Raw genomic sequence first — 25701 nt, 5'->3', positions numbered from 1 at the left:
ATGAAGTCAAAAGGATTATTTTAGTAAATAATAAATGTAGAAGCATAAGAAAACAAATATCAAACGTTAGAAATTTTCATAGAATATGAAATATTTTGAAATATACGTCAAACGTTTTAAAACAATTTTCAAACGTTGAAAAAGATATGTCAAATATTATAAAAGTAATTTTAAGTATTAGAGAAATAACTTTATGTTGTGTCAATAGAAAATCAACTATCTAAAAATAAATGTCAAACGTGAGAATTTTTTATTTAATGTGAAACGTTAGAAATTAGACGTCAAATATTTTGTAAAAGTCAAAAGTTTGAAAATAAACGTCAAATTGACGTTTAATTTCAAAAAAACAAACGTCAAAAATGACAGAGAAAAACCGTCGTAAGAAAAAAAGTCAAATTGACGCTGAAAATTAAAATGCAAACAACCGATTTTTAAGAAATTGAAATTTATTCTTCTTAATCCATTTTAGCGTTTTTTTATAAAAAAAAAATAACAAATTATTCTTAAAAACACCCCCTTGAATATTTGTCACTCAAAGTATGTAATTAAATTAAAATTACTTAACGTATTAATCAGAGTTAATTTCACCAGTAATATCTTGCTGAAAATAATGCAATTGACATTTATAAAAATAATTTTTATCGAATAATTAATAATTGATTTATATACAAAAATGCCATCAAACTGTAACCTCATTCAGCAATATTTAGTCCATGCAATTATAAATTAAAAAAAAAACTGAGGGATTAATTGATTTAATGAAATATTTACAGGGTGAAACTTTGACATAAATTACATTGTATTAAATGTAGCAGGAAAAGAGAAAATGTTGGGCTCTTCATCGAGAATGGGGGCCATTGTGTGGGGAACGGGGGCCTCGGTAACGACGTGTTGGATCAATAAAATCAAATGAAATCATTTTCTCTTTGGCAAATCTCCTGGTAGCCTTTTTTCTGGTGCACCATCAATTGTGTGTGAATCTCATGGTGGAAGGACCACTCTGTGGACCATCCCCCGCCCCCCAGAAGTGCCCACATTTTCGCCTCGTGCTTCTGCTGTGTGAATCAAAAATTTAATTCTACCCACACGATAAAAGTGTGTGTTTGTGTCCAGATCGTAAAATTGTGAGGTTGAGTGTGGCATTTGGGGTGGAAGTATTGCCTGCGGGGGGGTGTGGGTGGAACTCGTGGAGAACTATGGCATGGACATCACAATAAAAAGGACCCTCAATTCCACTTCGTATCCTCGCTTTTTTTTTCTCTCTTTGTGTCCTCTGCAGCCACAGTAACACATAACCCATTCACAACGATGAGTATTTCCAGTCACACGGGATTAATTGCCAGTCAACCAAAAGTGGGGCAACGGATCGTACAAGTGGGTACCATTTTTGGATATAGATTATATATTAGATGTAGCTATATATGTATGTATGTATGTACATGCAATAATTTGTGACTTCCTCAAACAGCCACTATCGAGAGCAATTACGGATATTTGTGCAGTGACACACCGTGCACCACTTCTTCTGCGACCCTTTGCAGCAATCTACAACCCCTACTCGAAGAATTGCTCTGTGTTGTGCAACCATCCAGCTACTCCAGAAGTTAAAAATGTTGTTAAACTTGCGAAGCAATCTTGGGTTTGTTCTTCCCATTACCATTTTACAATTTTTCAACTATTTGCCTTTCCATTTCTCGCATGGCAATTTGTACAGAAAGTCCTTTCCACCAAAACGCCCACACCACCTCTTTGCAACTTTCTTCGTCAATTTGCTCCATCTTTAATTTGCCACACAAGTACATATACCAAACTCTTTGACAAAAGTTACGAATTTGAACAACAATTTGGAACATTTTTTAATCATTTGTGTTCCCACAGAAGTTTAAAGAGAGCTACCTAAAATTCTTTTAATTTGTAAAATCTCGTGGAAGTTCAATAAAAACTTTTTAAACTCCTTTTTAGGGTATTATTTAAGAATTTTAAAAGAGCTTTAACAAGGGATGTTTATTTGAATGATTTTTAAAAAGAAAACTTTCAAATATTAGAAAATTATATAGTAGTTTCAGTGGCATAGCCTAAATAAATTTGGACATCCTAAAAATTCTGATAATTCAAATTTCTTCAAAAAGTTTTCCGGTTTAAATAAATTAGTTTTAAGCTAAAAATTTCATTACAATTAGTCAAATGTGAGAAGAAAAATATTAAATGTTATAAAATAAACTTTAAACGTATCAAAGAAGCATTAAAAGTTTGAAAAAAATGCCAAAGGTTAGAAAAGAAACGTTAAATGTTTCGAAAGAAATGTCAAACGTTTGAGATATCTAAAGTTTAAAAGTAGATGCCAAACATTTTAATTCAAGATGTCATAGGTTTAAAAGATAAGTAGAAAATTCTAAAAGTAATTTTTTCACGTTGAATTCGTTTGACAAAGATTTAACGTTCAAAATAGGGGAACCTGGGGAAAATGGGAAAATGCATGTTCAGGCCATTTTCGAAACCCTTGAACTTTAAGCATTTTGCCCCAGTTACCCCTACTCCCTACTCCTTTTGCTCTAATAATTGCACAAATAAATTATCAAAAGCTGCTAATTCAATTGCACCACCCTGTATGGCCTAAAATTTTTTTATTTTTATTAAAATATTGGGCCTTATTCAGCGACAAAGAAACCCTTAAAATTCGCTTGAAATCTTGAAATTTCAGTACAAAATTCAAAGATTTCAAGGGTTTCTTGATCGCTGAATTAGGCCCATTGTCTAATCCATATCCTAGAATAGATTTCGCGCTAGGTTACAATATAAAAAATATAGAAATTTCAATTTATTAGATTTTTTTTATAAATTCATAAATTTTGTTGAAAAATAAATCAATATGGATTGATTAAATTCATCTAATCAAAATGATGAATTTATAAAAATATCCAAAAATAAACTTATTTATTTTTTAATATTTCCTACCACGAAGCTCTTCATTTCATGAATTTTTCCTCTTAATAGAAGGTAGAATTTCTAATGAACCATCCCACAAAGCAAACTTTTCCCGTAGAGGGTCAGTTTGTTCACGACTACCATGATTTTTCCTTTAACGTATAATATTTTGCTAATTTTCTGGAGGACAGAGAAAAACTCCTTGTTTGCGGTTATTATAATGAATTTTGCATTTATTAATTACCGCGCACGAGGAAAAAAATGACAAAAAAAGGTCACCGAAATTGTGAGAAAAAAAGGAAAAAGAGGAAATAATGAATTTTTTTGTCTCTGATGCAAAAATTTAATTAGCGAAATGAAACTCTTGCGGCATGTGGGATTTCCGAGGAGCATTCAGCAAGATCCGGTGGGCGACGCAGGAGTACCAGTGTTCGGATGTCCGACTATGATTTGCCTGAAAATGTTCCGGAGGAGCTCTTCCGGAGATTTACGGATACAGATAGTCGCCCCATGACACCCACACCAACTGTAATTAGTACAAAAACTCGCGTTAGCGTCAGCTCCATGAAGAATTCCCGACGATGCGTCACACCTGAACCAAAGACCTTCTGCTCGAGTGCAAAAAAACGCATCATTTTGGATCTCCGACGAAGCCATAGTCAGGAGACTGTGTACTGGAATGCTCCATCGGACTTATCACCAGCCCCGGGGACTTCTACCCTCACTGATTGGACATCACAGACGGACAAGGTGCAAAAGGATCCGGATGTGCAGGAGGGAGATCAGCGACAAGTGCCACCGACTATTATTACATCAGAAGGAAGTCCCGAACCCAAGGAGAGTCGCAATGGGAGTCCACAGCAAAATTGTGCCTTTTCCCGGGATGATATGGAAGAGGAACCACGAAGGAGGGGGAAGAAGAAAAAGAAGAATAGAAATCAAACTGATACAGCTACCTTCCGTCCAAATCAAGATCCTGTAACACAGGTAAGCTCTTCTTTTCAGGGAATTCCTTTTAAAAATTCTCTTTGGAAATTCAGTTGAAATTCAATTAGGAAATGTTCAAGGCACTTCCTTTAAGAATATTCCTGAGAATTTATTTTATAACTTTCTTATGAATTCTTTTAAGAGTTTTCTTTATAAATTCTCGAAAGAAAATCCCTTTAGATACTCGTACTTTAAAGAATTCTTTCTAAAAGTTCTGTGAAGAAGAATTTTAATAATCCTTCAAATATTCTTTGGAAGAAAACTTTATAATAATAAATAATTCAAAGTTTTTTTTTCATTCCCTCCTAAGTTCATTTTAAAACTCCTTAAACCTTAGACCTTGGTTTTAAAGGTCTGTGAAGACTCTTTGACGAATTCTTTTTAAAAACAAACGCAAAGAAATTTATCTTACAGCTCTTTATAATTTAAGATTTACTTCTTATAAAGAATTCTTCAATGAATTTTTTAGAGATTCTTCAAAGAAAATTTTTGAAAAATTCTAAGGATTCTTTTGACAATATCATTTGAGAATTCCGGTACATACGGCTTATCATGCACAAAAACCCTCTTTTCAAGATTACCCCAACAAACGGCAATGTCAAAAGTCCTCCAACTTTTCCGTCTCACTATGAGAGAGATTAAAAAAGAAATTTCACTGAAAACTCCACACGAGTATGTTTGAATAGCAAAGAAATGCAAGAAATATATCTCCGACTTCATCCCCATTGCCAATAAAATCTCCCCCCATGGGGGTTTTCTTAAGAGATGATCCAAAAAGTCACAAAAAAAACTCTCCCAATTGACGCTTCTTGTTGGAATGTGCAGAAGGAGCATGTAGGAAGGGGGTGCTATATGTCTCAAAAACTAACTTTTAGCTGCATTTCAAGTTGACGCAACTTTTGGCAACATCCTTTGGTAAACAAAGACAAAACTTCGATGAATTTTACTGGAAGCATTGCAAATTCTTCGCAAAATTACTATATCTCTCACAGGCTTTTGAATCTGGTGGGAGTAAAGTGTTGGGAAATTAGAGATTTTCACCAAGTTATGAACGTTAGATGATCTGTTAGGTGTTTTGGAGCTTTTACTGGCTTCATCTGCGCACTACGTTATATGTTAAAGCTCTTTCGCAAATATTTTATTCAGAGGACTAAATTACAAAGAATTCTCGGAAAATTTGAAAATTTATATACCTGCATATAGATATACATAGATAGGTATACATGTTTTTGGGGCCATATCATGATAAAAAAATCATTAATAATTTAAAAAAAAATATGGAAAGATAAGTTTTCTTTCACATTAGTTATCTTTTTGAAAGAAAAGTCTTTTGTAAAATTTTCCTTATTTATTGAGAATTTTTTAAATAAGAAAAAGGACATTATGCATAATGCATATGAAACGGAAGCATTATGAATTTTTGAGAAGCTCCATTCGAGGAAGTTGCTCTAAAATTCTATGCGATTATAGATTTATTGTATTTACTAGAATTATAATGGGAATGCCATTATAGCTGGAGGATGATTCTTCTAAATCCTTTATGCATATGATCCATTCATCCCACAGGTGAATCAAGTCAAAATAGCTCATCAAATAGATTTCAAAGCAAAACCCTTCAATAAAGCTGATTTTGAAACATTAATGTATTGTTCTTCAATGCATAATAGCCCTTCAAGCAAAATTCAATACACAATCCATCCCTTATTGATTTTCTATCTTTAACACATTGCAATCATATTGTAGGTGGCTACCCTCGTCCCAGACTCCCCTAGTCAGAGTCAACGTCCATCTCTTGCAACGAATGAATCAGTTTTGATGCTTCCGAAGAAATCCTCCCAAGATTCTCCACCACCTGGACGTCGGAGCAGTGTGAGGGAGTCCTCGTTTCTCGACGATGAAATTCTGAGCTTATTGCGGAGAGGAATTAGCGTGGATCTCATTGAGAATAATTTTGGAGCTCTTGTCAGTACCTAAATTCTTTTCTTTTTAAAAATTTCATTTCAGCCATATAAATCGTGTATTAAAGAAAAAAGTCTTTCCTCCCTCCGTTCTCCCCCATTAGATGAACGCAGCTCTGAGGGAAGCAATTCGGAGTCTCCCCTTTGACGTGGAACCCCGTGAACCGGATGTGGTGCGTGGCATCAGGGAAAGTTTAAATCTACCAGATGTGAATCACGAAAAGTGGCTCACGTTGCCTCGCAAGTACACAAGACTTGTATCACGTTTTGAATTACCGATTGATTCAACGGTTCTAAGTGGTAAGTTACTCCACCCCCATGCCCACAAATCTCTTTTCCCACCGGCAAACGCACAACTTTTGAGCCCCCGAAGGAGTATACGAAGCATGAAAGCTCCAAAGGAAAGTTCAAAATAATTTTATGGTGTAATTTCGAGGAATTTCCGCACTGACGCGAGAACTCTTCAACTGCAATTAATTCTTCATCTTTGCTCTCTTTGCCATGAGAGAATTATGCGAAGACTAGGGAAGCTATACCATGTGCGCGATTTTTTTCATCCTTCTCAAACACCACGTGCTGCGTACCTAATTACCCCATCCTCACACCAGGAGAACTGATAAAAAGGAATAATTTGCTTTTAACAACGCAATTTCGCAACCCCCCTTTTTTATGGGGAATTTTTCTGTCAACTTCGATGGACTTTTTATTTATGGTGAAACAAAGCGCCAATTGACCGTCGAAATGGGAACGCTTCATGCAAATTTCTATTTACACCCCCACAGTGAAAATGCAATTTTTTTTCGAAATCCACCCCCACATTTTGCCGAAACAATTTTGGCCAAACAATACAACCAGCTGATGTGCAAATTGTAAATCTTTCAGCGAGGGAACAAACAGTGTCCTTTTACCCCATATTTATGCGAATTTTTGAGGTGATGGGAGGTCACCTAAAAATTCGCTGAAAAAATGTTGGAGCAAACAATCAGTCATGTCAATCAAATATATTTGAAAATTAAAAAAGATTTATCGTTAAATCCATGAAAGGTTTTTTTCTGAAAGGTAACACAAATCTGAAAAGAAATAATTGATATTTTTTTGTAAAATATTTTCATCGTTCATTGGTATTACCTATTTTCAAAAAAAATGAATATTTGAAGCAGATTAATATCGAGATAATGTAGGTATATCAAAAGATATTTTATGAATATTGCAAATATTTTTATATATTTTTTAACTAGTTTATTGCAAAGATTTTAATAACATTGGTTTGTTTTTTCATGATTTTACAAATATTCTGAATATTCTTGAAATTCTACGAGTAGGGGAACCTGGGGTAAGACGGTGAATTTTTAGGAGATAATTTTTCCTGAGTTCCTTGGAAATATTTGAGTTTTCCCATGACGACTATCTTATAGGGAATTTTCCAGGCTACTACTTTGTCTTAGGCGTTGTCTCTCTAACTTAACGGGAAAATGCATTTTCAGTCCATTTTTCAAACACTTACATTTTCACCATCTTGACCCAACCATGGGGTAAAATGGTGAATTGCGTTTGTTGTTCGCTAATCTTAATTTAATGAAATTCTTTTAGCAAGGAATTATAACATCTATTGAGAATGAGAGATTTATATAATAATTAAAACTTTTTTTTAATTGAAAAAATACAAAAAATAAAATTTCTTTTTTTATTTTTTTAGTTTATAAAAATTGGTAATAGTGAGTGATCAAACATCATAAATTGTATATAATTGTTATACTGATTAAGGAAAAATATTTTTTCAAAATTTTAAAAGGTTATTTTAAAAAAAAAACACCAAATTCACCATTTTGCCTCAAGCGGTACTTTTTATTATCTATGTTCTACGGGAAAACTCGGAACATTTTTTTGGAAAATTGAGATTAGATTCGTGTTTAGCATTATTCACTTTATCTAAAAGTGCATTTGGATAAAAAAAAATGCAGAGAATTTCGCCAAAAGTTAAGTAGTTGAATGGTCAGAGTAACTTTGAGGTTCGAAAAATTTGTTTTTCAAATAAAAGCCAAAATAATGGATCAATTATTATGAATCTTTCTAGGCTTAGGTAGGAGTATGAAGTGCAACTACTGACAAAATTAGTCAGATTACCCACTACTTTTTGAGATATTAATTTAAATTTTATTTTCACATTCACCATTTTACCCCAGTTACTCCTATATATAAATTTTTATCTTAGTTTTGTTACTTTTTTTTATTAGATAACATACATATTTGACGTATTTGACAAAGAAAATCTCTTCTATTATCGATTAAATTGCACAATTAATTAAAGGAAACATCATGAATACATGATTATGAATATTCAAACATACGCTTCCCTCCCACCGCCAATTCCACACACATCAATTTAATATTCATTGCATTCATTCAAGATTATATTCTCCACGATCTTTCTTCAAATTACATACATACATAATACTTAAATACCTATATATTATGTATAAAATATAAGTCAAATACGAGAGTAAAAAAAAACGAGAAGGAAATCACATTTCCTGGCAGGATTTTAAAAGGAAAATAAATCCTCTTTCAATTAAATCCGGTTATTCGATTAATTAACTTGGGAACGTTGAGATGAGGAAAAGTCATTTAAAAATACGTCATTCATCTGTCTATAATAATAAAATGATCTGTCCATTGATGACCATGAGAAGTAATTTAATTAAATATTTTCCTCTTATAAGAATTTCTCCCGGAAATAGCTTATCGAACTTGCAAAATTAACAACAAACCTCTTTGAAAAATTATAAAAAAAATATTCTTTTGAAAAAATCTTGTCCTATTGTCCATTTATCTGTTTGTTGAATCGTTATTTAAATGTAAATTAAAACACAAGAGCGCTCACGTAGATCCTTGAAAGGAAAACTCGAAATAGAGGGCAACCCAGACAACCAGCAGCATTGATTTCTAACTTCCCAACGTTTATCCATTGCTGGTTCTCGTGAAATTGCAATTCCAACCTCCTCCCTGATATTGCTTCCAGGTACATGTCGTCATAAAAATCACGCTGGACATGCCTTTTTTCTCCTACAGAACTCACCCCATTGGAATACCTGAGCCAATACGTCCACGTGTCCAATTATCGGAAGCAACTCTACCACCGTATCTTCATTAGGTACCTTCCTGAGATAAAAATTGACGAACTATGTGAAAGAGAAGCTAACCCGGGGCCACGGGATAGTGAAGCTGATGTGGATCCATCGTGCGAGGACATAGCGAGTGAATACCTCAGTCAGCGCCTCATACCCACTGACGAGGTATGGGAGGCACTGAAAACCGCGCTACATCCCCACGGTACTCCCGATACAATTGCCTCCATTGCCGGCAAACTGGCACTGAGCACACATGAGGAAATCAATTTTCGCGCATGGTGCGGAATTGTGGCTTTTGCTGAGCGATTCATCACCACAATCCACCGTGAGATGGATACACGTCATGAGGTGAGAATATCCAAAAAGTGTGCTTTTCTGGTGAAAATTCAGGTAAACAAATGTATAAACTATATTCCTTCTTATTCAAATTTTCTTTGAAATACCTTCACTTTACTTTGCACAAGATTTCTTCTGAATAAAAAAAAACAAATCCAGAAAAAGGAGTTTATTCATTTCTGTGTGGGAAAATCTCTCATACGTATCAGCAAAGGCCTAATCTTGTAGAAAATCCATGAAAAGAATAAGATATCTGCAAAAAAAACTTCCCAATTAGTTGGTATACCACAATCGTGGCATACCAAGTATTGTAATCGTCGGAAAAACCGACCCCCTCAGATCGGGCTCAAACTTGGTATGAGCACGTTTTAGACTTCCCACATTACGAAAATGGTGGTGGAAAAATTTTGATCCGGCCGGCCGGCCGGCCGGCCGTCCTGCCGGTCGCCCAAACTTTTCCTTATAGCTCGAGAACGGTGACAGATGGAGACTTCCGGTTTGAAGTTTTCTATAGAAATGTGGGTGTAAAATTTCATTTTTTCGCATTTTCAAAATCCAAGATGGCCGCCGTCCGCCATTTTGAAATACCGTCGACCAGTTCCCTTAAAGCTAGAGGTCTGAAATTTTAGTATGTTGTAGAGCTCAGTGAGACGTTTTCATCAACAATTCATACTTGAAAATCGGTCAAGCGGTTTAGCAAATATGGCGGCCTAAAGCAAAAAGTGTTTTTTCGATATATCTCGAGAACGGCTTGACCGATTTTGACCATCTTGGTATCAAATGAAAGGTTTCGATAAGCCCTACAACTGTCTAGAACATTCCAAGTTCCAAAAGCATCCGCAAGAGGCGCTAAAATCAAAAACAAAAATTGCCTAACTTTAAGGGGCAATATCTCCGAATCCCCATTAGGCAAATCTTTTAAATTTTGATATGTTGTAGCCTGACTCAATATCTTTCATCAGTCCAAAAATGAAGAAAATCTATGTCGCCGTTTAGAAGATATGGCCATTTGAAAAATTCTTGAATTTGAAAAGTTCTGAGAGCCATATCTCTTGAACCGCTTGTCCGATTTGACTCAACTTGGTATCAAATTAAAGGTTTTGCAATTCTCTACAACTTTCTAGAACATCAGAAACCTCTAGAACCATTCCTTTAGGACGAAAAGTGCAAAAAATGTTTTGGTAGAACAAAAAACCGCCATTTTGTGTTCTGGAGGTGACCTTGAAATGTATCGAAATATATGTCAGATTGTAGCTTATTTGAATACCTTTCCAAAACTAGTCAAGAAATTTCTGTATGTGCAATAGAACTTGAGATATAACCATTTTTGTCTTTCGAATTGATGAATTTCATAAAAAAAATCACCTTTGCCTCTAATACTATGTACTTAAAAATTATATTACAACGCATAGACTGACCCATCCGCGTTGTGGTATACCAACTCTTATAACTGGACGCGTTATGATTGACTTTTCACTAGAAACATCTGAGAAAAATCTCAAAATATTTTCTCAAAGTATTCACGCAATGACGTCACTTTTGTGATTTTAGTTGTGTTTCCTTCAGACACAGCTTTTTAGTTCTTTCAATGTAATGAATTATAAAAAAAAAAGACTTCTCATCAATTATCGAAGAAACATCAGCGTGAATGATTCAAGCATTTAAAGAAACTAAAAACACGATTGTGACGTCATCGTGTGCATTTTTGAGCAAACCTTTATCAACTTTTCCCGGCTAACTCCAGTGGAGAATGAGAAGTTTTTTTTAAGTAATTTTTTATCTTTTTTTTATTCTCTATTACGCATATCTCTACACGAATGTTTCTTTCAATGAGAATTTTTTTTATAGAGAAACGAAGAAACTTTTTAGTCATTATATTTGTATTTAAGAATTATTTTCAGCAATTTTTTTTTGCCTTTTTAACGCATCATTTAGTACGAGAAATAAATTAAGCTTTTTTAAGGAATATTGTGCAAATTTTTAGCAACTGCAACGAATTTATTTTTAAAGAATTTTCAAGGGAGGAGTGACCTACTGAAAGGGGAAAAAAACATCAATTTATGCATTCAGCGACGTTTCGGAAAATTCATTTTCTTCTTAAAACAATTTCTGGGGCAATTTTAAATAAAAATTCAATATATCAGAAAGAAGGATCAAAAACTACTTAAGAAAAACTTTAGTGAAATGCAAAAAAATTATTATTAATTTTATTTTCCTTTTTTTTCAGATTGAAGTGACGGATTTCGAATCTCTCGATCGCAGACTGAACGGAATCACTGTTCATCCACAACTCAAGCAAATTCTCTACATAATCAGAAGTTAACTGCTGTTGCAATGGATGATGTCTCAAGTCATTTGCATAAGAAAGCAACATAACGAGCTGAAATATTATTTGCTACAGCTACTCTCGGCAGGACTTCCAGAAAGAGAGATATGCTTTCAACATAGAAAGTCTCACTGTCTAACTAACATTTTCTCTGTGTCTTGAGGATGTATTATACTTGAGGTTGAGTTTGAGGAATCACTAGGAGGCAGGAAGTAAGATATGGAAGATGAATTTAATATTATCTGTTGATGAAACATATCCTTAAAACATCATGTGTAAGGAATTCTGTGAAAATAATTGCATTCTAAAAATAAATATAATTACCTGTCTTTTGTAAATATTTGCTCAATCCAATTCTCTATTTGTCTAACTATGTGTGTACATACACTGCACATTATAGCAGGAGTTAGAAGTTTCATGACCTCATTGTAATACATTCTTGGAGTATTTTAATGAAAAAAAAATCGTGCAAACTGTATAAAAAAAGCTAAATAATTATTTCACGAATAACCGAATAATTTAAAAGCTCCACTAATTGTTATTTAATAAGCCACACTTCCAAAAGTTTCGTCGAGGATTTGAAAGCGAATTTAGAAGAAGAAAAACAGAAAAAAAATCCCAAAGAGGAAATTGATCCGGCTGAGACCAACTTTTTAGCCAGGCATTTTATCTTGCTCTTCGTTATATATAAAATTTTAATAAATTAACCACAAAAGGAGACTTTTAAGGACAACTTTCCATACAAAATCCATTGTAATTTAATTTTCCTAGCATTAATCAAATATTTATTCATGAATTTACTCAAACCACCAAGAATTTTTGTTGCCTTCTCACACAGTCCAGCATCTTCATTTTGCTGAAGAATTTTTGGGACAATTCCGGAGAGGAGGGTACGCAATTCACCACCATTGTGTTTTGCTTTATAAGCTCCTCTGTGTGGCAAGGATTTCCTCCAATTCAACCCATCCCCCCCGCTTATCCGCACCACTTTGCCGTGGGTTTATACTCAAATCTAGGGGTTAAGCCACAAAACAATTTGGCTATTCACAATTGAGCTCATACCCAAACCCCACCCGCGTATTATCCGCACATGCATTAAAATTCAATTTGCCCATCAATTTTTCGCCCCAATTGCGCATAAACTCCACCAGGGGGTAAATAATAATATAAAAAAAACCAGACAGTGAAATTAGGTGGTAATTGCAAGGGTATGGAGGAGGATATTTTTTAATTAATTGACGCAATTTTGTGTCCCATATGGTAGGATTTTTTAATGACTTTCTTTCTTTTTTTGTGATAAATTAGCAAAATAATTTTACTATATTTTACACTCATTATGAATATTTATTTTTTCAACTCATTATAAATAACTTCCAGTTTTCCTGGAAAAATATATTAAACTATAATCATTTTCAATTAGTCAATTTCATCAGTTAGTCAGTAAAATTTCTAACCACATCTATTTTCGCCAATTTACAAAATTAGCTTTAATTTTATTAAATATTCATTAAATCTTTGATCAATTTAGGCAACTTCTAGTGGAATATTACTGTCAGGGGCAATTTATTGATCAATAATTGAGTAACTTTTTAATTCCGAATGGGGTGGAAAAATTAGAGAGAAAAATAAAAATTTATTGATCTGAAGAATTTAGAATTTATCAATAAAATATTTAGAAGGGAATGATTGAACAATAATTTTAGAAAAATTATACAATAAATTTCCAAAAATTTGAATATTTTAATAATTATCTCTCAACGACCAATGGGACGTTTTCAATCCAGAGTTTTGTATATTAGACGAATTAGAGGACTTAATAAGAGCTCATGGAAAATTTTTCATTTATAACAGATTTAATATTTTAGTTAACATAAAGTTAAAAAAAAATGTAAAGAAATTCTGGGCTTTTCTTCCATTTCTTCCTTTAGAATTAATGAACCGTAACGTGTACGGATTTCTTAGATGGTGCTCACCAACTTTTTACTGGAAATGTTTAAGAGTTTCTTTTTATATTTTTGATAAAACTTAATTTTTAATTAAAAATAATTTTCAAAAAGTCTTTTCTCAATTTATTCTATTAATTTATTCACCAGAATATTTTCCCAGTCAGACAATACACTGAACCCCAACAACAACCCTTAAATTTCTCTGTGCCCCAACTCCTTTATGTGGGTGTGGGAGGTTCATTTACAATATAGAAAATGGGTGAGAAAAGGATGTGAGGAAGAGGAAGCGAGTGGAGGCATAATCGCGTGTGAGGGCGAGTTTCTCAAGAATTTATGCTGTGGACGCATTGGAGGTGAGTTAATGTGTTAAATTAGCTTTAGTTTAATGTTAAAAACCAGTGTTTATTGTAAAGCAACAACAAGCTCAACAGCCCTTAATAATCAATTTTCAACAAAATTGTTTGCACGAACATATCGCCAACCTCACGCGAGCACCCCCATTGTATGCTACCTACACCACATATTACCTACATTATATAGGTAGCATGTAGCATTATATCGTCCATTTGCGGTGTGGTGCTTTCTGTACACTTCTCTAACCCCTTTTTCGCGCGACTGTTGGTGTGTCAAAGCTCGTGACAGTCGTTATTTGTGCTTTGTACCACGGGTCATCCCTATGTTTCTGCGTTACACAACCACACTTCCGGTAGAGTTGAGAGAAAATTCAATTTTCCACTCTTCACTCACGCCCACAATGACTTCTGTTTCTGACCTAACTCTAATAAGTAAAATTATCTCAATATTACTCAATTTTCTTCGGTGGCTCTATCCTCCATTCATCAGGTCTACAAAGTGTGTGGCAATTTAAAATGTTTTGTTTTGGTTCATTTAATTTTTAGAGATTCTAATGTAGGAAATCAACAAGTAAACTGTGTTAGAATACATAGATTTACTTTCATAAAAAAAGCTTTTGCCAAAGAACATTTTGCCAATTTATTAAATTAATTTGAATGTGGATAATCATTGAGAATTGATGCATATAAAAAATATCTACCACAAAAAAATGAACCATTCTTTTGATAAAAAGTGCCACTCAAATTTTCCTGCAATTTTGACGTGCTTTTCATTCGTCTGTCAGGAAAAAAAGGGTCATAAATTGATTTCCATTCTTGTGCCTTCGTGAGAGGAAAAAACACCAGAAGTATGTATGAGCTTCACCCAGAACGGGTTGAGGAAGGAGGGAAAAGCTCCAAAATAAATTTTCCCTTTACTGATGTTGTTGTGTTAAAAAAAAATGTCTAAAGTTGAACACACTGTGGGTGCGGGAGGTGTGAGACGTAAAACTATTATCAATTACGTGGAAGAGAGTAATTTTTCCCCTTGTCCCATGCTCTAAGCTACTTGCGAGGGAGCTTTAACGAGCTTATGTGGGGGAGGTGGGGTTAAACACCACGAAGGGTTGAAGGTGAAACTTTTTTTTTCAACCCCTTCCTCGCACAGGCGGGAGCGGAAACCACGACACTGACAAATTAAATGTGAATTATAAATAATTTATGGTATGTCATGTGGAAAGGATAGACTTTCCAGGTGACCAGGCTCATTAAAATTAAATGAGCATCGTTGATTGCTGGACTATCTCTCTTGACGATATGCTCACCCACATGGGTATGCCTTTTACTGGTCTCACATCATATTATGGTGATTGCATAATAGTTGGGTTCAGTCGTACAGTCCCCAAAAGTGAGTACAGTACCTACATTAATGCGGTATATGGGGAAAGATAAATATTAAGTTTCTATGCTTTATTTTGTAATTAAAATTAAATTTCTACAGCAAAAATAAATTGAAATTAACGTAAATCAAGCTGATATTTTAATTAGTCTAATTAACTAACTTTTTGTACATAATTTACTTTGTGAAGAGTTTGATGAAAAAAAAAACTTTAAAAATTTTCTTTCTGCATAACACAGTGGAAGATAATCAGTTGATTGCTTTAGAAATTGAGAGCTTTTCCAAGTCTTTTCATTCATCTCAAACATTATAAGAGCATAATAGAAGCGAAAGTTTATGAGAGAGGCTCTTGTTTATGGAAATTTATTACAAAATAATAAATACCTTAAAAGAAAGTTTTATCTGGAAGGTAACGAAGGATTTTATTGTTTTGATCAATGACAAGAAATTATTAAATTTAAGAATATTTTTTTATTTTGCCCAATTTCTACTTTCCTTTCCGATATTGTTTATGTATTTATTTCTATATTCAACAATTTTTAATTTAAACTATTTGCTATACTTACAATCCTTTGTTTTTCACCTCCTTCACCCACAAATTGCGTAAACTATAAATAACTTCTTCAAGCTTCTTTTAGTGTTCTAACTTTAATGGCCGACGGTTTAAAGTTTGAAGCATATAAAAAAGTACAATGATGGTCCAGCAGAGTAAAGGGAATGTACTGGTAAGTTTCACTTACGGGCTGTGATTCTTCCTTCAGATGACAGTCCAAGTGTGGAACTTACCAGTACATTCCCTTTACTCTGCTGGACCATCATTGTACTAATATATGTATATTTATAGGTTTATTTATTTTTATATTTTTATATTTTTTATGTATAAAAAAGGCGCCCCGCTTCGCGGGGCGCCAATTAGTTTGTTTAAAATATATGTGAATAGGTGAAAGTAATTGTTGATGTAACAAAATGGCAGAAGGCGGCCATTTTGAATTTTGAAATTAGTAAAATCTGATAGGTCATGCCCACTATACCTGATGAAACTTCAATCGAAAAGTCTTTATCAAGTACCGTTAATCCGATATAAGGCAATATTACAACAATGGGTACATATGGAAACCTGTTTTGGTCTATATCTCTGAAACCACGACATAAATTTTTTTTATTTTTTTTTTTGGTTAAAAGGTGTGCCTATCACCTATAACATACTAAAATTTAATCGAAATCTATCGTCCAGTTTTTGAGATATTAATCGAAAACTGGTCGAAAACTCATCGAAAATTTTGTTTTTGATTGTAGGCCCTCTAGCGGTAACTTTTGAAAGTTCCTATGTATAGATAATTGTAGACCTCATTGAGATCTTTCATTCAAAACCGGTTTGGTCCAAATCGGTCAAGCGGTTTAGGAGTTATAGCCCACTTACGATAGAACTCTATATTTGCTAAACCGCTTGTCCGATTTTTGGAAATGAAGTATCGTTGAAAAGGTCTTAAGGGCCCCTACAACATATTAAAATTTCAGACCTCTAGCTATAATAGAGGCTGAGATATAGCAAAAACAAAATTGAAAAAAATTCAAAATGGCGGATGCAGGGGTGGGGGGCTGAATTTGATATCATAGTTGGACGACTTCCAGTCGATAATTGAACTTTGCCGTTGACCGCAAGTCTCTATCTATTACCGTTCTCTTGTAATTGAGCTCCAAACTACGGCCGGACGGACGGACGGACGGACGGCCGGAAAAGTTTTTCGGCGCATACGTTTTTTGGAATGTGGGGACCCTAATTCGTGCTCATATCAAGTTTGAGCCCGATCCGACGACCTTGAGTTTTAGAGTGGACACAGAAGCTGTGCTATTCTTTTCTTCGAAAGAATCACAGCTAAAAATTAAATTAAGTCAAAAATTCAAATCTCAACTATCACAAACATTTATTTTTTTACGATAAAATGGAAAAGCTTAAAAAGTATAAATATTTTTACGTGAATAAAATAGAATCAATAAAATCAATCCTAAACACCTGAACCCCTTTTTTACGACGATAAGAACAAATGAGAAAATGAGTCATTATCGCATTGAATGACATGGAATTATTTACCCCATTGAGATTATTTATCAGTGTATATAGTTTATTTACGGATACCTATTAATTCACTTCTTTTTGGATAATATTTCATTTTTCTTACCCACGTCGCTGAAGTCCGCTTAAGAGCCAGAGAGGAGCTGTTTATAGCACGGTACTCATGTCCATATAGAAAAGAAAGGAAGGGGAAAAAGAGAGAAAATAACCGAGAAAATTCATCTAACACTTTACATTGTTTTTATTTATGAGACATGCATTACAATCCATCCTCCTTATACATTTTTTTGTTGCCTTTTATAGGAGATACATTTATTACTCATCTAATGTTTTATTAGGTAATTTTAATGATAATTTGTGATATCATAAGTCTCTTCTCAAGAATTTAATTTCAGTTCTTCACTCGATAGTTTATCACATTGCCTCGGAAAAAGTTTTCGTTAAGCACAGAGTGATTTACTATCGTGCGCCCCCTCTCCATATCGAGTTTCCACACACAGAGAGGGGTTTTTGACAAAATGTAGAGCTTAACAAAAGCTCCCATATACATACATATATATTAACCCACCCTCCTTCCATGACGACGCTTTTAGTTAGATAATTTTGAGAGGTATATAGTTGAGAGTTTGGAATTTTCCGTTTTTCGAGCCATCGATGCAAAATTACGAAACACAAAATTCTGCGAAATGATGAGGAGTTTATTAAACATGCAAATATTCATTGATTTTTCCTCAATAAAGGGTATGAAAGAGATTGAGGATAAATTTTATGATGTTTTTGTGAGACAACATTTCTTTTTGTAAATGAATATTACATACTGAGAAATCCTTAATGAGATTTCCATGGATGGAGAGTTTATTATTGAATAGCATTTCTTGATTTCAATGCTCTGAAGAATGTGTCATTCAGATAGAAATGTCGCCGTTATACACTCTCAAAAAAGCTTCCGGGCAAGCAAAAATGGGGTATTTTGAAGGTAAATTTCAAGAGGCTGTATCTTCAAATGTTGTCAATCGATTTTCAAAAATTTATTAGTTTTAGAAAGGTACATTTCTCTCCTTTCCAAAACTAATAAATTTTAGATAATCGGTTGACCACAGCCGGAGATGCAGCCACTTGAAATTTGCCTTCCAAAATACCCTATTCTTACTTGCCCGGAAACTTTTTGAGGGTCATGTACATATTCAATTCGTTTATTTAAAATTAGATTAAAAAACTTAAAAATCAATGCCTAAAATTCTATTGATTTTTCTGATAAATTTTCTTATTTTATGCTTCAAAATTATATACATTTTTTAACTAATAAAATTAGTAAAAACTTCCAAATATAAAACCAGAGAAGAAAGATTTTCCTATTTTCACATCAACCTATAAAACAAGCAGGTTTTTATATCCTTTTTTTTTACTAAAACACAAAATATTTTTTTTAGTTACAAAAAGGCTTTATGTAGTTAAAAAAATATATCCAACATCATTAATATTTAATTAAAACAAATATTATATTCATATTATATTATTCAATAATTTAAAATAAATAAGCGAATTAAAAAAAGCTCTCTGCTGTATTTTAACTCATTTTCATTTAATATTTAATGAAAGAAGCTTAAGTTGAATGGCAAAAAAAAGCAAAATACCACAAATTAATTCGTGTTTTAGGATTCTTGCACAAGTTCATTAAAGTTCTGTGAGTATTCTCGGATGAATGAGGATTTTTTTGTATAGCAAAAGGGGCTAAAGAAAACGTTTTTTTTATTCATGAAATGATTCTTTGATGCAAAAAAAAAGTTTAACTAGAGAGAAAAAATTAAAAGGAGGGAAAATCCTTCGAAGAGAAAGGAAAGCCTCCAATAGAGATGGGAATGGGGTGAAATTAATTAAATCACATGTCTTTATTGGAGATTTATTCAGGAGCTTCGGTTGGAGGGAGAATGAAAAAAAGGAGGAGTGTAAAGTACCCTCTTCTCGTTAAAATTTCATTGAAGGAAAAATGAGGAGAGCTGTAGAATGGTCTAAAGCAGATAATTAACAATGCAAATAGTGGTTTATATGGGGAAAATTGCAGTGTTAATTCATTAAATTTTCATGAAATATTTAAATAGCACGAAAGTGAAAATTAGTTACAATGAAGTAGATTCAATGCAATAAATTTCATTTTTCAACCCTCTCAAAAGCTCTCTCTCTCCCTCTCTTTCTCTCTCTATTCCATTGTAAAGCTCACAGGATGAAACACTGCGAATTTTTCGTGTGCACACTGCAAACTACATCCCTTCATACCACTGACAAATAAAAAAGAATCTTAGAATAAAAGATGCAAGGACTCACTTGTAGCCTCGTTATTTTCTTGCTATGGCAAATTTTCCTTCACTTTTCACTCAATTACCCGCCCAAATGGATGTTCTGCCAAATTGAAAATAAAGCTCATCATTTTCCCCTCAACGCATCCACCTCTTATAAACCTCTACTCTTTCCCATATAAATGTTTACTCAGCAAACTTGTTTTTCTTTTTTTTGCTTAATTTTTCCTTCTGAATATTTCTACGTTGCGCAGATTCGGAATATTCTTTTTTTTTGCATCTTTCAACAATTTAATTTCCTGATGATTTTGATGGGAAAATTTTTCTCTTTGAAAAAAAAAGTTATTTTGTTTCTTTTTTTCTTAAATACTTAAACTAATAATAATTTTGTATTACCTATAGAAAAGAAATGCAAATTTTACTAAGCTTTCATCAAAATTAAAATCATTGAAAAAGCTTCCTGACTTTACTTTTATTAACTTACAAAATGTAAAAACTTCAAAGTAATAATGGGAAGCTTTTATAATAATTTTTCGAAACAATAATTCATATAATTTTCCAGTGAAAAATCAAAAATATTTTCCAAATATTAATTATCCGGAATTTTTTTAATTACCTGTTGGCTCCGCTCGTTAACCCGTTACAATAGAAGATCAAAAATTCAAATTCTGCGTGCGCCACTTTTGCGCGCGTAGCGCCACGTTAAAAAATCGGTAATCTTTGTGAGTCCCAAAAGCTCAGCAGCTGTTTGTGACAGCTATGTACAATCACTTCCGTTTTGAGCTTTACGTGGAAAAATTGTTCGTGGAAATTTTTAGCAAAGTTTTTGAGAAATTATTGAGAAATTATTGAGAAATTATTGTAAAACTTATATTAAAAAGTTATAATTGAAGAAAATAAATTATTCAGGTGGTGGATTAAACTAAATTGAATTAATAAAATTGTGGATTAAAAAGAAAAAAGTAGATTTTTGTGATCACGTCGTGCTGCCATCTGATCTTCCCCTTATCTTCTTACTGAGGCATTGGTGCCTTTATTGGACCACGAGGAGAAGAATCTACAAAAAATTCCTGGTCCTCCGACCGGAGAAGATTCATGATTAATTGTTCTGCTTATCAATTAAAGGTATGCACTTCCGGGGGGACTGGAGAAAGCTTTCACATTGAGTTAATTCTACCTTTCCGTGTATAATTCAAGGTGAGAACGTGGAAGAGGATTGAGGAGCTTTTAGAGGGCTGAAGGAGGCAAAGGGCTAATAATTAATTCTTTCTTTTCCAATTACATCTCAAAAGGTACGTGGTACATTACCTTAACAACCCTTTGTCTATTTAATTTTTAATGGTTATTAAAAATTAAAATGAAATAAAATGTTTATTGAAATGTAATGTAAAAATATGTAATTACTTGTCAAATAAAAGAGTCAGTTCATTATTATTCCATTATCTTTGCTATTCAATGGCTCGAAAAAAAATTCTCAAACACATCTATTGACCTCTCAAAATACATTTTCCGTAGTTTAAAAAAAAACTCACCCATCTGTGTGCTAATTCTTTATCTCAACGCCAAATTCTTTTCTTTACTCCGACTAAAATAGATATCACCCTTAAATACTATTGACCACTTATGGATTAAATTTCATTACCTAGGATATACTTATCTTACACACAGTTCAGTACTTGAATTTTCTTTTTTTCAATTTTTCCTCAATTCACCAAGAATGTTTTTTTCCACGATTTAAGGCACTTGCATAAATTTATCTCTGATAGGGGAGCTTTCAAATGGGGAAACAAACTTTTTTTTCGGGGGGGTACAACACACTGATATTGTAGCACGCTCAGAAATGGATTCTGACCTTCACGAGTACCTTCTTATCCGTCTTCGTTGCATGCACATGTAGTTTATTTGGTGAATGTTCATTGACTTTTAAGATAGTTAACACTGATACATGTCTTCCAGTGGGAATATGATGAGATGCAGGGGCCGGGGAAAACACACCAATATGGATGGTTAAGAGATGATGTTGGCAAAGACGCACCATGTTGTGTGAGGGATAAGCTCACTCTATCGTATTTATGGTATAAAACAACCACACGGACTTTCCCTTCGTTCTTACGATGTAATTATCCATAGTTGGAGCGGCAACATGGGTAGGAAGTGCGCTACAATGCCACCCCAATCGATACCCACGGCTGAGGACATGGAACTCATTATGAAGTCCATGTCATCCATCGGTGCTTCCGAATTCCGTGTGTAAAACTGATGGATATCACTTATCTGGCAAATATTTGGGTGCAAACAGTCATTACCGGAGCCATTGGGTGGTACGTATTCCAATGTGGTGTTTATTATAGGAAACCCATTAGGGTTTTCCACGATGGAAAAAAATAGAGAGACATTTTTTCTGTTACTTTTGTGATTTTTTTTACAAATAAATGTATACCCAGTAAACAGAATTGAGCAATATTTGATCAATTATTGAGTTGAATTTTGAGGCAATTTTGCATATTTAATATTGGGGCAATTGCTGAGTAAAGAATGATCAATTATGTGGCTGATTTAATGCTCAAAAATTCAAGGTTTTAAAATGAATGTTATTAGAAAACGTTCCTTAACCCTACTTAGACACAGCCTTACAAATTATGGATTGAACGAAAAACCGGAAAAACCTTATCAAAGTAATCATAAGACCTAGAAGTTTTCTTGGTTAGAAAATTAAGTTAATATTTTTGAATAATTTCCATTTTTTTATGATCGAGATAGAATAAAATCTATCCAACTCATTGTTATAAATTCTACATCTATTTGTAGGCGACTTTAATTACTTGAAGCTCTTCCAAAAAAAAAATAGAAAAAAACTTTTCTTTATGGTAGAAAATTAAAGTCAAAGTTTGAGGTCAGAAATTCGTATCCTCCAAGTGATGACCATTTGTCGTTTTTATTGGTAGTTCAGCGGTTATTGGCATAAAAAACTATTGGCTAAAAAATAGTTAGACCCGTTTTCAATAAACCGCCAATTTAACAAAATCAGACAGATTTTGGTTTTAAAACTATTTTAATTAATTTATTTCAAATAGATTTAAAATTATTTGACGGTTTTTGCTTCATCAATACCTAATCTATATTGTCAAAAGCGAAAATGTTAAACAATAATGTTTAACAAAACGACTATACCGATTTAAACAAACCCGTAGTTTAGTATAGAGAAAAACTACATTTTTCCTAAATAAGGTAAATCGGTAAACGTACTTAGCATTAAAAATAATGCATGTTTTTTTGTTTATCCGGATAGTTTAAAATGGGTTAATAGTTAAAGGAGTAATTAAACTGGCTAATAACCTTTTTTCGACATTCACTTGAAACTATTCCGACCAGAGTTGGGCAATTTCATGTAAAATTATTTGTTCACATTATACATATAAAATATATGTAAACAAAAATGTAAAAAAAGATGTAAAGAATTTGTAAAAACAATATTTGAGAGAGAAATAAGTGAAAAATTAACTAAAAGTCTTTAAATCAAAAAGTTGTTTCACATTAACGGAAAAATTGATTTGTAAAAAGTTTTTAAATTTTATTAAAATGTTTTTAATTTCTTAATATGTATGCAAAATTACTGATTGGTCAGAAACTTAGGTGGGAAATCATCTTTTATATGAAACCCGTTTAAAGTATTTTTAAAAAAATCCTAAAATAAGAAACTGAGGTCAAGATTAATATGTAGAAATTTTTTTTTGTAAAGAAAGCGATGAAATATCCCGGATTTCATTCTATTGATGTTAAAGCATTTAAGTAGAATACTCTCAGTACTCTCGTTGAACTCTAATCAACCTTTGCGCAATGTTTGATCAAACTATTGATTCACAAAAATCATTCTTTGTCCCAAAAAGGTATTGATTAATTTGATAAAATAATTTCAGGGGGAAATTTCAACTCAATATTTGTGTAATAGTATTGAAAGGAAGTTAGTTGAAGCATAAATTATGAGCAGGAAATGTTTACTGGGTATTTGATTGCAAAAGACAGTGTTAAATATCATGTAGGATATCACGATGGATTGCTGTCGTTGGACGGTATATTTAGTTTAGTGCAGGACATGTTAATTTCACATCAAACAGTGTCATTTTAATTAATATTTACACACCTATACAGTGAAATCACAACATAAAAATATATCACAGCATGTAGGAGCATTATTCAAATATTTGCTCACCAAAGTTTGTTACCCACTCCCATTTTAACACCAGATTGCAGCAAAGAGTGAGGAATAGCTCTACTTTTTTTACCTATAATATTTTTTGTGGAAAATACAATTTTCTTGTGTAATATAAGTAAGTCATAAACATCTGTCCATATAACATTTAGCAGAGTGAAAATCACAAAATTCCGAGAGATTTTTCCCAAGCAGCATCAAAGTACTTTTCATTGGAAAAAAATAATTAATATCATTCTAAGAAAAATTAAGAAGAAGTTGAAATGTCTTTACCTACCACCATCCTTTTCACTCCCAACTCAACATTCCTCGTACAATTTCAATTGATTCCCACATAAACGATGGATGGGGGTCAAAATGGGGCAGAACAACAATGAGAAAATCATCTTTAGGAATGTTTTTCTCATTGACGCAAATGCTTCCATCAGGAAAAGTGCCAGTGAATCTGAGAAAATTGTTTGGCTGTCAAGTACAATCAATTTGTGAATTGATTCAAGGAAAACTTGCAACACCTGGAGACCAATTTCTTTACTTTTCATTTCCCCCAGACCTTTCAGTGGAATGCTGTGAATTCAACAACAAACAAGATTTCTTCTTTTTTTTTGTAGAAGAAAAAGAAAAGAAAAAATAAAAGGAAAAGAAGAGATAAATTGTTTAAATTTTTAAATGATCTTTAACAGCAAATAAATTTCGCGATTTCTTCAAGTGAAATGAACAATATTATTGGATTTTGTGAAATGTAATTTTTCGTATTAAATGCAATTCAGCTTAATAAATTGGGATGTCTCTCTCAATTTGTGATTTTTGCCATTTTCACAAGATTCAAGAGAAATCCCACAAACCAATCCCATATAGAAATAAATTATGGGAAAACGTGCCTGCGGGGTAGGTTATATGCGGAGGAGGAATACCTGGGAGGAAATTCAAAGAAACGTCCAGGAGAAAGTGCGTGTGTGTTTGAATGGGAAAATATAAGTGTGAAACCCCAGGAAGTGGCAAGAGTGGAGATTTATGAGTGTCTCCATCGTCTCATCAACATTTTCCCACCGTCGTCAATTTGACAGCAATCCATCGGGTTATTTATGGGGGTCGATGGTGAAATGGGGCCCCATGTCAATTACCTCATTCCACCCATATCGATTCTTCGCCTGGATAATCGCCTCGTAGACGGAATTCCGTTCCAGACCCTTGATGGTGTGCGACATGACAAAGTGGTTGGGCTCCGAACGTGTCAGCGTAGGCACCAGCACGACGTCGTGCCACTTCCCTGGATGCTGGTACGTATCGTTCATCTAAAATGTAACCAGAGAAAACGATGGTGGTTATGCGTGAGAAGTTGTCTGAATTATTGCCAACACCTGGCTATTGTACAAAAGTCCCTCGTTTTGCAATGGATAGTTTGCTGGAAAACAAAAATTAGTACCACGAAGCAATTTTCCTTCCTATGTATATGGGATGGTCTGAACAAAGGAAATCTGGTAGACAATAACTTTACCAAGGGGTGTTTATCTGGCGAATCTTTGGGTATTTTAGGCGAATCTTCGCGAATCTTGACGAATCTTAGAGAATCATCCGAATCATGGCGAATAATCCGAATCTTCACGAATATTGGCGAATATTGGGAAATTATGCAAATATTTGCGAATTTTGATCAATATTCTTCATGAATAGTTAATGTCGGAATAACTGACTACCTCAGACCGCGTTCAAACTTCGTTTAAGTTATATTTTAGGTGTTTTAGTCACCCCACATTACGAAAAAGTTGGAGTGACATTTTTGATCCGA

General features: G+C 33.4%; 2 protein-coding genes and 1 long non-coding RNA gene across 4 annotated transcripts in view; 2 read left to right on the top strand and 1 right to left on the bottom strand.

The window, feature by feature from the left end:
* Positions 1 to 888: 888 nt before the first annotated feature.
* On the top strand, positions 889 to 11998 carry LOC129796097 (uncharacterized). Its single transcript, XM_055837819.1, has 7 exons — positions 889 to 1374; positions 1469 to 1639; positions 3277 to 3912; positions 5656 to 5874; positions 5975 to 6170; positions 8940 to 9346; positions 11562 to 11998. The coding sequence occupies exons 1-7, from the start codon at positions 1309 to 1311 to the stop codon at positions 11655 to 11657; spliced, it is 1791 nt and encodes a 596-aa protein (XP_055693794.1). The 5' UTR covers positions 889 to 1308; the 3' UTR covers positions 11658 to 11998.
* Positions 11999 to 19776: 7778 nt separating this feature from the next.
* The window catches only part of LOC129796145 (limbic system-associated membrane protein), a 74686-nt gene continuing 68761 nt past the window's right edge, over positions 19777 to 25701 (bottom strand). The window contains exons 6-8 of one of the 2 annotated variants that reach the window (XR_008751180.1): positions 25037 to 25207; positions 21014 to 21979; positions 19777 to 20321 (exon numbers count right to left, since the gene is read on the bottom strand). Coding sequence is in view for 1 of the 2 variants with exons in the window: in XM_055837909.1 (XP_055693884.1) it covers positions 21815 to 21979; positions 25037 to 25207 (336 nt within the window). In the remaining variant the exon portion in view is untranslated. Of the gene's footprint in view, positions 21980 to 25036; positions 25208 to 25701 lie in introns of both variants that reach the window. The other variant, XM_055837909.1, reaches the window with a different exon arrangement.
* Positions 20723 to 22112, top strand: LOC129796290 (uncharacterized). The gene is made up of 4 exons (XR_008751207.1): positions 20723 to 20830; positions 20903 to 20997; positions 21662 to 21780; positions 21836 to 22112. It is a non-coding gene; the product is annotated as an uncharacterized LOC129796290 (long non-coding RNA).

The sequence above is a fragment of the Lutzomyia longipalpis genome, chromosome 4 (assembly GCF_024334085.1).
Source record: "Lutzomyia longipalpis isolate SR_M1_2022 chromosome 4, ASM2433408v1".
NCBI classification, from domain to species: Eukaryota; Metazoa; Arthropoda; class Insecta; order Diptera; family Psychodidae; genus Lutzomyia; species Lutzomyia longipalpis.
Note: the sequence above shows the minus strand (reverse complement) of the source record. Positions and strands in the feature narration are given on the sequence as shown.

Bases quoted from the DNA above. Each gene is read 5' to 3' on its own strand.
- LOC129796097 (XM_055837819.1), top strand. From the start codon at position 1,309: ATGAGTATTTCCAGTCACACGGGATTAATTGCCAGTCAACCAAAAGTG. The intron at 3,913-5,655 runs GTAAGCTCTTCT...ATCATATTGTAG, and splicing joins ATCAAGATCCTGTAACACAG to GTGGCTACCCTCGTCCCAGA. The intron at 6,171-8,939 runs GTAAGTTACTCC...TTTCTCCTACAG, and splicing joins TGATTCAACGGTTCTAAGTG to AACTCACCCCATTGGAATAC.